The sequence below is a fragment of the Pristis pectinata genome, chromosome 35 (assembly GCF_009764475.1).
Source record: "Pristis pectinata isolate sPriPec2 chromosome 35, sPriPec2.1.pri, whole genome shotgun sequence".
NCBI lineage: Eukaryota > Metazoa > Chordata > Chondrichthyes > Rhinopristiformes > Pristidae > Pristis > Pristis pectinata.
In genome coordinates, this window is record NC_067439.1 from 15,084,179 (window position 1) to 15,099,365 (window position 15,187).

General features: G+C 45.9%; 1 protein-coding gene across 8 annotated transcripts in view; it reads left to right on the forward strand.

Moving 5' to 3' along the window:
• The window catches only part of LOC127586347 (homeobox protein Meis1-like), a 278,364-nt gene extending 275,813 nt beyond the window's left edge, over window positions 1-2,551 (forward strand). For 4 of the 8 annotated variants that reach the window (XM_052044216.1, XM_052044218.1, XM_052044219.1 and 1 more), the window contains one exon: window positions 1,869-2,550. In XM_052044216.1, the coding sequence (XP_051900176.1) occupies window positions 1,869-2,149 (281 nt within the window). In that variant the 3' untranslated portion in view covers window positions 2,150-2,550. Of the gene's footprint in view, window positions 1-1,868 lie in introns of all 8 variants that reach the window. The other 4 variants (XM_052044222.1, XM_052044223.1, XM_052044224.1 and 1 more) reach the window with 2 other exon arrangements.
• Window positions 2,552-15,187: the final 12,636 nt, after the last annotated feature.

A 15,187-nucleotide genomic window follows, 5' to 3' on the forward strand; every position in this document is an offset into this window, starting at 1 on the left:
CGACATGGGTCACAGCACCTGAACCCAATTCCGGCATTGTACTCCGGGCCTGGGCGGAAACTAACTCCTGCTTTTGAATTCTGAAATAAAGGAATTCTGACAGAATAGAGGCAATTTTAGTGTCAGATAAACCTGTAGATGGTGAACAAGCTGCAATTACCGAGATAACCACTGTGCCCAGGTCCGAAAGCCCAATTATCAAGGAGATTGAGGGGGTGGGAACTGTCCATGGGATATCTGGACAGGTCTTCATATTCTAACGTGAACAATGAGGCAGGGACCTCCAGGGCGAACACTGAGACAGCTGCTGCTTAGAACCGCCCAGGGGACATTCCTTCTCCAGTGTCCACCAGACCTTTCTCACCCACACACCAACTGATAACCTGGTTGGCCTGAGAGCGAATGGGGTTGGTGACTATAAACCTAACATTGACTTTGGGAGGCTGTGAACTTTATTATTCTTCACCCTAAAGTGATCGCTTCTAAATGAAGCTGTGAATAAATGCTTAAAATGAAGGAAGGTTCAGGAGAGGAGCAGAAAGTTCAGGAGAGGAGCAGAAGGTTCGTTTTGGGATCAATCCAGGGATGAGTGGTGAGTGAGAGGGAGGATTAGCTGCAGATGGAAACGGGGCTGTGGGGAGAGTGAGGTTTGTTCCCGTGATCATACCAACCCCATTCCTCCTCCTCCGGGGTTGCTGGGAACCGTGACGGAGTGAGAGAAGAGAGGAAGGGTGCACCAACCCTGACAAAGGGTCTCACTGAAGGGAGAAGGCAACCAGCAGCCCTGAGAGGCAAACACCCCAGTCTCGGAAATGAATCGCCATATCTTCATCCTGACTGGGTCAATCCCCTGGACCTCCTGGTGCTCAGCAAGTCCTTTCATGAACAGGTCTGTGGTGGTCCCAAAGGCCAAAGCAGCATCCAGGAATGGCAGGGATCTGCCCACCTCACCCACATCCCAGGAGTGAGTACGGAAGGTCACCAGAAGGAAACGATGGGCACAGGCGAGGAGAAGAAGCCGTGGAAGAGGTGGTCACGTAGGGGGAGTAGAGTCAGAGGAGGAACTGAGGAGGGAATCCAGCAGGGGGCGGGAAAGGTTTTCGGAGACGGTGGGAGAGAATTAGGAACGTCAGGTGAGGGGCGACACAGAGGGCAAACAACAGGCAAGACAAAGGGCAGAGAGACAAGTAGGAGGAAGGTTGTGGCTGAGAAATTGGACTTGGGTGGCAAACTTCCAACACCTCCTCCCTCTCCAGTTCTGGCTGAACAAACCATTACTTGGCAGCTGAACTAAACAGGCAAGTTGTTGGCCATCACTATGCAGGAATTCCCACGCCAGGAATACCTTTCACCAGGTCCCAGAGATCCAGAGGAGGCAAAGCAGAGTAGGAAGGGGTGGGTGGGGCCCTGACTGTAGCCAGGCTGCTGTTGTCTTGTGGTCCCAAGGGAACTCAGATGTGGCCAACAGTAGGATGCCAATTTGCAGATATGAAGGGCCCAATATGTGTTTCAGATGCCAGAAAGGTACCGGCTTCCAATACAGAGCCCCCTTCTCCTGAACAAGAGGTCAGGAGTGAGGGAGAGCCACCTGAAACCATCCTCCATTTTAAAAGTATCACGAGGATGAACTTCTCTCCTCGAACCTTCAAGACGCAAAAAGAAACGTGTACAATTAATGTTGGCTGGCTGAGGATTAGTTTTGCATTGATCGCTGAGCTCATTTGGACAAGAAACATGCAGCACGTTCATTCAGACACAGGCCAGATGCTCCGGAGGGCTGCAAGCCTTCCAGCTGGAAGGGAGGCAGGGAGAATGTCGGTGGACGTTAACGATATGAAAGGTATTATATTTTGGCCTTGTTCTTCCAGGTTTGCCAGGAATACCAGGGGACTTCGTATCTCAAGGAGGCGCAGTGGGGATGGGCCTCCCACAACCAGGATACACCCCTCCCCCGATGACACCACACCCAGCCCAGCTGCGACATGGACCCTCGCTACACTCCTACGTCCCCGGCCACCCCCACCACCCTGCCATGATGATGCACAGCAGACCCCCATCTCACCCAGTGATGTCATCGCAAAGCCCTTCCCTCCTGAATCCTGGAGAACCCATCGTGGGTGGACAGGCTATGGATGTCCACGCCCATTAAAGTGTAAAGAAATGTACAGAAGAGGAATAGTTTAATAAGATGTCCAGCCTTGGCATTTGAGGCACAAACTGGAATTCAGACTGCTGTGTGTGTGACACTGTTGTCTATTTTTATTGTACTTTTTGTGAATTTGAACGAGGACCAATTCTGGAGCATCTTAATTAAACGACCCTGAGACTTTTATATATAATGAAACACTGAAAAGGAAGGACATTACAACCATTTTTGAGCAACTACAACAAACAATGAAGACTAAATTAACTTGTACCTTTGGTTTCCGATAGATTTTCTTTTATACATATAGATAAAAAAATAACAAAGAAAACAATGAAACATTTCCACACTGTGTGTGATATTCTCGATAACCCCGGTGCAGGGATCGTGAAGCATTCCTTGGGTGGTGTGAGGTGGGAGGGAGGGGAGGAAGGACGGGGTGAGGTGTGGGTGGTTTGGGGGTGGAAGCTACCTTCCAATAGGTGCAACCGGTTCATACACCAATATGGCACAGACCTCTGGATGGTGGTGTTGGGGAAGGAGTTACAGGTGGCATCTTGGGGCAATGGCTAGATCCCAACCAGTTCCAAACCAATCATAAGCCTACATACAATTGAACTCAGGGGGTGGGGGGCATCATCTTGGAGGAAAAGCCTAATCCCAACCAGGCATCAACCTCCAGATGGTGTCTCTCCTGAGTTGCCAGCCTCGATTTCTTGGAAGGGAATCTGGTCTCTCTATTTGGGTATGTGTTTCAGCATTCTTTACTGTCTTTCGGCAGAAAAGCAGTAAAGTGTATCTCCTCAGTCCATATATGAATTAGTCCTGAGACAGATTCAGAATCCTAAAATAATATTTCATCATGTTTACAAATTCCACTCAGTAACAATGACCAAGTTATCCCTAAAACTTGTTCATGAATTGTTTGATCAGTTTATCCATTTTCTTCTGCAATTGGCTGATGAGTGGACCTCCGTGGTATTCTTTTTAGTAAGCCCCCAATCTGACACCACATGTTTAGAGAGCCAACGTTCTTTGAAACCCAAGGCGTGAAAGGTCAATATTCTGAATCTCCACCTTCCATTCCATTGGAATGGTTTCACCCCTACCTCCTAGTGTTCGAATGGACTGTTCCTAGTGATAATGTCATGAATGCAGCAGGAAAATGGGTGAAGGATTGTGATCCAATTCATGACATCACTCATGGGCCAACCAATAAGGAGTGACACCACTGATTTGAGAACTAGATGGGCCACAATCATTCAGGGTTTGCAATGTTTGGATGGTGTATGTGCTATTGGCAAAATTTACATTCTTGGCCATGTTCTGCTTGGGGATGTACCTTTGATGATTGTAGCGGAGAATAAAATAATTGAGTTATATATAGTTTAACAAATATTGAAAACAATTGTGAGATATCTTCAGGTTAAGTTCACTATCATTTTCAGATGATGCCTTACCCATCTGTACGTGTGGTCCTTACTCACACTCGCAAGTGATAGAGAGGTCTCCGTTCTTGGGTTGGCCTGGCTTTCAAAGGGACAAGTCCTTCATAGTGTCTGCTGGCCACAATGGAATTGCCTTGAATTAACAGCTTGGAACATACAGTGAACCTTTAAAAACATTCAGCAATGTGATCTAAATGTCCTAATTCATGTCGGGACCTTGAAGATTTGGTCCATTTCCAGAGTACATCTGACTAAATGATAACCTCATTCCAAAATGTGTTTCGCAACCCTGACCAAGCCATTTGCCAAAAGCATAAGGCACTATCTGCATACAATATGCATGTCACTCACAGTGAATCCTCCAAAGGATGGAATGGAAAGAGGTCCCACAAACATCACTTGGACTTTTGCACTGATGTTCTTAGCACAAACTCACCTATTTTCTTCCCCCGTCTGTAACGGCAATGCATTCCAAGACAAGGCAATGATCAATTTACAATTGTACCTTGAACATTCTGTGGCCCTGAGGGAAATCAGACACTGAACAGGAACTAGAGGAAGAGTTGGGACCATGCCACGGGGTGCGGGCCAAAGGGAAGAAGGAAGAGTGGTTGGGACGGGGCACCTGGCGTGCAGGATAAGGTGCTTCTCCCACTACTGAGCTGCGGGACAGGAGGGGTTTCTGAGCACAGATGGTGTGTGGAACCATTCCGTTGTAGGCGGCTGACACAGCAAAGACCTTTTCGGGAAAAGATGGGTAAACATTTAGAATATTAAAATTGGGACATTATGTTGCAATGCTACAAAAATACTGGTTAGACCCCATTTTGGAGTACCGTGTGCAGTTCTGGTCGCCATACTGTACGGAGGTTGTGGTTACGCTGGAGAGAGTGCAGAGGAGATTCCCCAGGATGTTGTCTGTACTGGAGGACTTGAGTGGTGGGGAGATATTGGACAGGCTGGCAAAGGGAGCTGAGGGGTGACCTGATAGTGGTAAATAAAATTACAAGAGGCATCGATAGGATCCTTTTCCCACATTAGTGCGTTCAAATACAAGAGGCCATCGGTTTAAGGTGAGAGGAAGGAGTTTAAAAGAGGATCTGAGGGGAAAGGCCTTTTTTACACAGAGAGTGGTTGATATCTATGTTCTATGTTCTATATCTGGAACTCACTGCCAGAGGAGGTGGGGGAATCAGGTACAATCACTGCATTTAAAAGACATGAAGACAGACACCTATATAGGCAAAGCACAGGAGGATATAGACCTAGTGCAGGCCAGTGAGTTTTGTGTGGATGGGCAAAGAGGTGGTGAGGATGTGGTGGGCTGAAGGGCCTGTTTCTGTGCTGTACCACTCTATGACCCTCTGACATTTGAAGTAGAGGATGGTTCAAAGCAGAACGATGGGACCTCCTGCTTTGCTTAATATGTATGAGTGACTAGGACTTTGGTGTATACAGCACAACAGTGGGAATCACTTGAGATTGGCCAGTTGGGATTGGCCAACCACAGCAGACCGAGTGGTCCCCTGCAGTACAACAAAACTTCCGTGTCTCAATGGCTGGGCAAAAGGAAGGGAATGCAGCCAGTTCAGGACAAGGCAGGACATCACACGTTGTTTGGGATACTAATTCTGAACTGCACGTATCAAGAATGCCCAGTGCAGTCTTGGTACTTTCAGGCTTAATATCAACTCAATTCAAATTATTCCTCATACAGATCGAGGAGTCTGGTTAAATCTAGGTGGGAATGTTGATCTCAGCACTGGAACTTAAGGGTAAGACCGGGACTGGATGGGCTGCTGTTCTGTGTGGTGTGGGGAAGGGAATAAGCCTGACTGAATACTAATGAGAACAGTGATTCTCTCTACGAGTTGGGTGTATAAAAATCTACTGTTCCCTGTAATTAACCCTTTGTTGCACCCTCCTCTCAACCTCAGGGCCCCAACCTCTGAAGAATCCAAAGTAGACTGATGCAAACGTGACAGCCCCAATCCTGGTTTAAGATATACAAGATGCATTCCAGAACAAATTACTGGATGCTGCATCTCAGAAATGAAAGCAGAAAATGTTGGAACTCTCAGCAGATCAGGAGAGAGAAGCAATGTTTCAGGTCAAAGTAGCCTTCAGGTGATGTCCAATGTTCCTCTCAGTTTATACGTCTGTCCTCTTATCACCTCTGAGTAGCAGTCCCAACATTAGAAAAAATTGGCGATTGAAGTCCATGGGATGAACGGGACAGGAGTGACTTGGACAGGACACTCCATGGGGGTGAATAGTTGTTTCCATGGCTGAAGAGAAATGTTCATCACTGTTCTTCACCACTCAGTCCCAGACCCACTGCTTTCCTCAATATGTATGAATGACTTGGACTTTGGTGAACACAGCACAACTTCCAAATCTGCAAACAACCCAAAAGTTGGAAGATTAGTGAGCAGCGATTAGTGAGCAGTAGGGAGAACGATCAGAAGTAGGGAGAACGATGGAATGGGCAGACAGGTGGCAGATGAAACTTAACACAGAAAAGTACAAACCTAAAGGGTAATTCTGAATAGGATCCAAGAGCAGAGAGATCCAGGGGTATCTGCTTAGTTTATTAAAAGTGGTAGGGTAGGTTGAGAAAGTGATTGAAGCTGCATGCAGGATCCTGGTCCTTATACACAGATGTACAGAGTACAAGAGCCGAGACGTCACCAGGAACTTCTGTAAAAGACCAGTTCAGAATTATGTCTTGCTTGGGCACCACCTTAGGAAGGAGGGAAAGCTGCTGGGAGGGAAGAGGTTTGCTGGAATGAATCCAAGGCTGGGCAGACTGGAGAACCTGGGCTTGCTTTCTTTGGAGCTTGGAAGATTCTGAAGTGAACCGATAGAGGTGTTTGAAAGCTTGAAGGACCTAGGCAGAGCAGACAGAAAGAAACTGGTCCCATTGCAGAGGGGTCAGTAATCAGAAAAACAGAGGAAGAAAGTAATTGGCAAAAGAAACAGAAGTAAAGCAAGGAAACATTTTTAACAGTGGGTAGTGTGTGGGATTCACTGCCAAGGGGTACTGTAGATTCAATTGTACCTTTCAAAAGAGAGCTGAGTAAGTATCTAAAAAGAAATACATGTCAGGATATGGAGAGAGGCAGGGGAGGGGACTGGTTGGATTAGTCTTACATGGTGCTATACTGTTGCAAAGGGCTGAGTGCCCTCCTCCCATTTTATAAGTTTACTGCGAAATGGGATCTGGAGGACCAGCTTGGTGTATGGATCTACACTGGTCACAATTTATATCACAAGGTCAGCAGAAACTTAGTTGCTCCTCCAAACTCATGGCCTGCACCACCTGGCGAACAGCAGGTGCAATTAAATCCCCGCACTCCAGGCTCCCATCCCAGTCACACACCAGCCTAGTCTGGGAATACATTGCCTCCCTTCATTGTCGCTGTGTCAGGATCTTGGAACTCCCTCCCTGCAGTAGAAGTTCAAGAAAGCAACTCACTGCCACTCTATCAAGGGTCACTCTGAGATGGGCAATGAATTATAGTGACACCCACATCCCATAAGCGAACAAATAATAAAATAATTAAAGCATTGGGTGGGCATGGACTGACCAGCAAAGAAGCGAAGAGAAAGAATCAGAATCTGCATCAGGTTTATTACCACTAACATATGACATGAAATGTGTTGTTTTGTGGCAGCAGTACAGTACAAGACATAAAAATCTATAAATTACAAAAATAAATAAGTAATGCAAAAAAAACGAATGGTGTTCATGGATCGTTGGGAAATCTGATGGGGGACGGGAAGAAGCTGTTCCTGAATCGTCGAGTTTTCATGGAAGGTGAGACGTTAAAGGTGATTGAAGTGATCAACTGCCCCTGGAGCACAGGAAGTGTTGGGCCCAGGATATTGGTTGTTGGGATAAAACCAGAAAATGCTGGAAACACTCAGCAGGTCAGGCAGCGTCTGTGGAGAAGGAAACAGAGTTAATGTTTCAGGTTTAATGTTGAAACTGACTAGAACCTGAAACCAGAACTGGACTCGGACCTGAAACATTATCCCTGTTTCTCTCTTCCAGATGCTACCTGACCTGCTGGGGGTTTCCAGTATTTTCTGTTTTTATTTCAGATTTTCAGCTCCTACAGTTTTTTTTTTGATTTTCATTCACTCTTTGTTAGGATCCTGCCACATTGGACAATGTTCAGGGATGAAAGACTATTCTGGGGCTATGATTTATTACGGTGGCTGATTGAGGTATATTTATAAGGTTCTCACTTCAGGGAATTAGTAAGTAGGTCAAGCTTTGATTTTTTTTGTTGACACGAGAGGTTCTGTAGACACTGGAATCTGGAGCAACACACAAAATGCTGGAGGAACTCGAAAGGTCAGGCAGCATCTATGGAGCATTTTCTGTGTGTGCTGATATTTTTGCTTCTGTTTTGGGATATATTTTGTTTTTTATTCATGTTCAGCAAACTCAGGAATGTTTAGTTATCAGGAAGAATTTAGTCAAATGTTGCGTCAATTTCCATCTCCATAAAGCACAACTAAATTGAACTGAGGACAAATAACAAAGACATGGAGATTTAAAGTTGCATTAACTTTCAAGTTCAAAACCACACTGTCCTTGCTCTACCATGGCCCCAGTAGATCCCACAAACAAATGGGATGGCTCATGAGTGATATGAGCATTTTGAAGGTCTTGTGTAATATTCTTAAAGTTATTTTTATCAGTGAAGAAACCAGAAATTTTCCCCAAGAGGAAAGTGCTTTTCCAGGGTAAAAGTTGAAAATTTTAGCCTTAATAAGTAGGGTTGAGTCAGTGATGGGGCTTTGGAAGGAGCGGCTGATGATATTCGTGGTATTTCTTCATCGTGGTTATCTGTAAAAAATCTGGTGTTGTGAGCGATTTATTAAAAAAAATCGCAAGCTAGGCTTAACCATTTGAAGAATTTTGTCTACGTGGTTTCATCCTGAGCAGAAGAGATAAAGACATTGCCAGTGGCCTCCTTGGCTTTAATGGTGCACGATTATTGATTGAACACACTCCCAACTGCATAAGGTCAAAGCACCTGTTTGGGGCAATGTGTTCAGATGTGTCCGGGACATGGTCTGGAATTAGCTGCCTCAAAGTGCTCTCTCTCTCTCTCTCTTTCTCTCTCTCTTTCTCTTGCTCTCCCTCTCTCACTCCGTCTCTCACACTCTCTCTCTCTTTCTCTCTCTCACTCTCTCTCACACACACTCACTCTCTTTCTCGCTCTCTCTCTCTCTCACTCTCTCTCTCGCTCTCTCCTTCACTCTCTTTCACACTCTCTCTCTCTCCTCTCCACCTCAGACCCTCCACCCCAAAACCCTTTCCAGTGTTTGCGGGTATATTTAACCTCTCCCTGCTTCAATCTCTGGTTCTCACCTGTTTTAAGAAGACCACTAACATCCTGGTACCGAAGAAAAGCGAGGTAACATGCCACAATGACTACTGACCAGTGGCTCTGACATCCACGATCATGAAATGCTTTGAGAAGTTGGTCATGGCACACATCAACTTCAGCCTCCTAGACAACCTGGACCCACTGCAATTTGCCTATTGGCGAAACAGGTCAACAGCGGATGCCATCTTCCTGGCCCTACACTCAGCTCTGGAGCATCTGGACAGTAAAGACACCTACGTTAGACCATTGTTTATTGACTACAGCTCTGCCTTCAATACAATAATCCCAAGCAAGCTTGTCACCAAACTCAGAGACCTGGGTCTCAACATTTCCCTCTGTAACTGGATCCTTGACTTTCTAACAAACAGACCGCAATCAGTGAGGATAGGCAGCAATACCTCGGGCACGATTATTCTCAACACTGGTGCCCCACAAGGCTGCATCCTCAACCCTCTACTCTACTCCCTATACACTCACGACTGTGTGGCCAGATTCTGCTCTAACTCCATCTACAAGTTTGCAGATGATACCACCGTTGTAGGCCGTATCACAAACAGCGATGAGTCATAGTACAGAAAGGAGACAGAGAGCTTAGTGGAATGGTGTCATGACAACAACCTTTCCCTCAAAGTCAGCAAAACTAAAGAGCTGGTCATTGACTTCAGGAAAGGGGGAGCTGTACATGCACCTGTCTACATCAATGGTGCTGAGGTCGAGAGGGTTGAGAGTTTCAAGTTCCTGGGAGTGAACATCACCAACAGCCTGTCCTCGTCAAACCACGGCCAAGAAAGCTCACCAGCGCCTCTACTTCCTCAGGAGGCTAAAGAAATTTGGTTTGTCCCCTTTGACTCTCACCAGCTTTTACCGATGCACCATAGAAAGCATCCTGTCTGGATGTATCACGGCTTGGTACGGCACCTGCTCTGCCCAGGACCGCAAAAAACTGCAGAGAGTTGTGGACACATCCCAGTGCATCACGGACACCAGCCTTCCCTCCTTGGACTCTGTCTTTACCTCTCGTAGTCTTGGTGAAGCAGCCAGCATAATCAAAGACCCCACCCACCCGGGACATTCTCTCCTCTCCCCTCTTCCATTGGGCAGAAGATACAGGAGCCTGAGGGCACGTACCACCAGACTTAAGGACAGCTTCTACCCCACTGTGATAAGACTATTGAACGGTTCCCTTGTACAATGAGATGGACTATGACCTCACAATCTACCTTGTTGTGACCTTGCACCTTATTGCACTGCACTTTCTCTGTAGCTGGGACACTTTACTCTGTATTGTTATTGTTTTTACCTGTACTACATCAATGCACTCTGTACTGACTCAATGTACCTGCACTGTGTAATGAATTGACCTGTACGATCGGTATGCAAGACAAGCTTTTCACTGTACCTCGGTACAAGTGACAATAATAAACCAACAGCAATACCATTTCTGAGGAGCTCTTAACCCAACTCTCACAAACACAAGGTCCTGCAGAAATTCTGTTACTGAATAACAAAAACAAAAATGAACACAGCAAGTTAGTGCTGAAGGAAAGCAATCATCAGTTCCATAATAAGCTGTTGTCTAAAATGAGCAGGAGAACTGTCAGATGGATATAAAAGCGTAACTGATTTACTGGTGTCCTTTGGAGAAGGGACTGGATCCCACATCGCACTCCCTGATCTCGGCCAGTACCAACTCCAGACATTGTGGTCTCATCACAGGAGAAGGAATATTGGTCTCTAAATTCTAGATTTTGCCAGAGGATTTTTTTTACAAAAAAACTTGCAGCTGCGCAGACCAGCAAGAGTTTCCCTGCCCAGAAGGAGGTGGCAAATGTCCTTGGTCATTGGTTTTGGCACGTGTATGGTTTTCATGAAATTGCCCCGTGCTTGCCCATGGATTTGTCTCCAAGTCACTAAAGGAGCAATAGAAAGCAAAGACAGGGATTCCTACAACACCTTTCAGGATCTTCTAAAGCACTTTACAGCTAATTTAAGACTCCTTTGAAATGTTGTCATAATAGAACATAGAACATAGAACAATTACAGCACAATTCAGGCCCTACAGCCCACAAAGCTGTGCCGAACATGTCCCTACCCTAGAAATTACTAGGCTTACCCATAGCCCTCTATTTTACTCAGCTCCATGTACCTATCCAACAGTCTCTTGAAAGACCCTATCGTATCCGCCTCCACCGCCATTTCCGGCAGCCCATTCCACGCACTCACCATGCTCTGAGTAAGAAACACCCCTGACATCTCCTCTATATCTACTCCCCAGCACCTTAAACCTATGTCCCCTTGTGGCAACCATTTCAGCCCTGGGGAAAAGCCTCTGACTATCTACCCGATCAGTACCTCTCATCATCTTTTACACCTCTATCAGGCCCCCCCTCATGCTCCGTCGCTCCAAGGAGAAAAGGCCGAGTTCCCTCAACCCGTTTTCATAAGGCATGCTCCCCAATCCAGGCAGCGTCCTTGTAAATCTCCTCTGCACTTTCTCTATGGCTTCCACATCTTTCCTGTAGTGAGGTGACCAGAACTGAGCACAATACTCCAAGTGGGGTCTGACCAGGGTCCTATATAGCTGCAACAATATCTCACGGCTCCTAAATTCAATTCCCTGATTGATGAAGGACAATACACCATATGCCTTCTTAACCACAGAGTCAACCTGCGCAGCTGCTTTGAGCGTCCTATGGACTTGGACCCCAAGATCCCTCTGATCCTCCACACTGCCAAGAGTCCTACCATTAATACTATATTCCGCCAACATATTTGACCTACCAAAATGAACCACTTCACACTTATCTGTGTTGAACTGCATCTACCACTTCTCAGCCCAACTCTGCATCCTATCTATGTCCCTCTGTAACCTCTGACAGCCCTCCAAACTATCCACAACACCCCCAACCTTCATGTCATCCGCAAACTTACTAACCCACCCCTCCACTTCCTCATCCAGGTCGCTTATAAAAATCACAAATAGTAAGGGTCCCAGTACAGATCCCTGAGGTACACCACTGGTTACCGACCTCCACTCAGAATACGACCCCTCAACAACCACTCTTTGTCTTCTGTGGGCCAGCCAGTTCTGGATCCACACTACAAAGTCCCCTTGAACCCCATGTCTCCTCACCTTCTCCATAAGCCTCACATGGGGTACCTTATCAAACGCCTTGCTGACATCCATATACACTACATCTACTGCTCTCCTTCATCGATGTGTTTAGTCACATCCTCAAAAAATTCAATCAGGCTCGTAAGGCAGGACCTGCCCTTAAAGCCATGCTGACTATTCCTAATCATATTATACCTCTCCAAATGTTCATAAATCCTGCCTCTCAGGATCTTCTCCATCAGCTTACCAACCACTGAGGTAAGACTCAATGGTCTATAATTTCCTGGGCTATCCCTACTCCCTTCTTGAATAAGGGAACAACATCCGCAACCCTCCAATCTTACGGAACCTCTCCCGTCTCCATGGACGACACAAAGATCATCGTCAGAGGATCTGCAATCTCCTCCCTCACCTCCCACAGCAACCTGGGGTACATTTCATTCGGTCCCGTCGACTTATCTAACTTGATGCTTTCCAATAATTTCAGCACCACCTCTTTCCTAATATCTACACACTCAAGCTTTTCAGGCCACTGCAAGTCCCCACTACAATCCCCCAGATCTTTTTCCGTAACGAATACTGACGTAAAGTATTCATTAAGTACCTCCGCTATTTCTTCTGGATCCATACACACTTTCCCACTGCTGCACTTGATAGGCCCTATCCTTTCGCATCTTATCCCCTTACTCTTCACATACTTGTAGAACGCCTTGGGGTTTTCCTTAATCCTGCCTGCCAAGGCCTTCTCATGTCCCCTTCTGGCTCTCCTAATCTCTTTCTTAAGTTCCTTCCTTTTAGCCTTGTACTCTTCCAGATCTCTAACGTTGCTTAGCTCTCTGTACCTTTTGTATGCTTTTCTTTTCCTTTTGACTAGATTTATTACAGCCTTATCGTATAATCGTATAATCGTATTATACAGGACAGAGCTACCAATTTATAGGCTGCTGAGTGGTAAAGGCTCTTATAATGTTGGTTGATGGATCAAAAGGATTTGAATTTTTCAGAGTTAAAAGATTAAAGCTAAAAGAAACACCTGGGTAAATCTTGATTCATTTTTTTCCATCGTTAAAACTCTGTGCTGGCAATAACTATCAAGCCCTGCAGAATTGTTATCACTTAACTTTATGCATGCCAGTCATGGCTTTCAAAAGGCTCACACAGATCTACTGGACAAGGCCAGTGGTCTGAGGATGTACTGGTCAGTGATGGGACAGAGGTGAAAACACAGGCAGAAGTGAGGCACAAAACGAAGGTTGCTCACAAATCTAGGAACAGGAATGAAGATCTTGTCAGAGAAATAATTGGTAATTTAGTTAGCTAAAATAGTCTGTAATTGTAATCATTACCAATTTTGAGTTATAAATACTGAAATTTGATGCATTTCTTGGATTTTTGTTTAATGGTCAAAATTTTTCCAAATGTTATTAAAACCAAATAAATACCCCAACATGAAACAAAAGCAGGAAAGGTGTGTGAACAGAAAATTTCCAGATGAGGAACTCTCCTCTGCTCTTTGAGACACAGCTGGGTATCTTTATGTGATGTCACGTGTGAAAGAGTCCCCCATGGTCTTGCAGCACTCCCTCAGTTCAGGCCTCAGAATCCTTCCTATTTGTTCACTTGTCCAGATCTAGACATCAGCATTTACTGCCCGCCTTGAATTGCCCCTTGAGAGACAGTGATGAGTTGCCAGTAACTGACGGCTTGCTGGGCTGCTTCAGAGCCAACATGGATCTGGAGTCACATATGAGGCAGCAGATTTACTCTCCTGAAGTACGTTCATGCACCTAAGCAGGTTAACACCAATCGCATGGCCTTTGTCATCATCCTTACTAAATCTGATAGTTTCCAATTTATTTCACAGCTGATGAGGTGAGATTTGAACTCTGGTCTCTGGACTTCACCTTATCCCTTTTAGATAACGCCCTTGGACGTCAGCTGTGGACTTTAACTGACTCAGAAGCTAGAGTGTTACCCACTGAACCACACTGATGGATGAAGCTCTGCCATGCTGCTTGGATAGAAGACAATTGTAGAGGCAAGCTGAACAATCAGGAAGAGACCTTCTCACAAGGAAATGAAGGATATTTTGCGTAAATACTGGAACTGCACCACGCTTTCTGCAGAAAACTCTGGTAATCTGCTATATGACTATTCAAAGTCCTCGTGGCTTGGCATCTGACGCATTGAGTGCTGAGTCCCACTGCTCTATTTAACATGCCCCACTCCCAGTTCCCATGCTCCCTTTAAAGTATTCAAGGCCCCAGTTCCAGTGCTTCCTTCATTTAAACTCACCAGGGCCCCCAGTTCCCACCTTCCTTGAAACTCACCTGGTTCTGCTTCTCACACTCCTTGAGACGTACCAGGGCTTTGTTCCCTGTGCTTCCTTTAAACCTGCTGGGAAATGTATTGTTTTGTTAATAACATCCAGTAATCTGGAGCATCTGCTGGTCCAGAACCACCAAAACCTTGAGGATGTTGGGTTACCGGAGTTGTGTGGGTCCTGAGTAGGGGGAACGGCCGTGCTCTGGGTCAAGACTGAACACTTTGTATGGGCTTCATTTCTTACCTTTTTGTGTACTCGAGGCTTCCTACTTTGTTGAGAACTATTTAACCCTCTCCTGTGGCATTGCTCACAGCTGGGGTGGGAGCCAGTATGTGAATGGGTGACGGCAACAAGCAGTCAGCACAGGGTCAGAGACTGGGCGACTCCTCCACACAGCTGGTTAATGGCTTGGCAACACTCAGTGAGTAAGGCCTATCACAGTTTTGTACGAGAAGGTCAAGTTGGGTGTTTCAGTCAGTATAGGTGGAAGAAAACAGGAGCAGGATAGGCCATTCAGCCCCTCAAACCTGCCCCACTGTTCAGTATGATCTTGACTGATTGGCCCCCAGGCCTCAACTCCTCTCCTGTGTCAGTTTCCCATCACCCTCAGTTCCCTGATCTTTCAACCATTTGTCTACCTCCCCTTTCTTTAAATATTCCCAATGATCCAGAGATCTGCCCAAGGCTCAGTTCCTATGGAAAACTACCCACGTTCCCGATCTGCAACATTCCCACCCCGAACCCAAC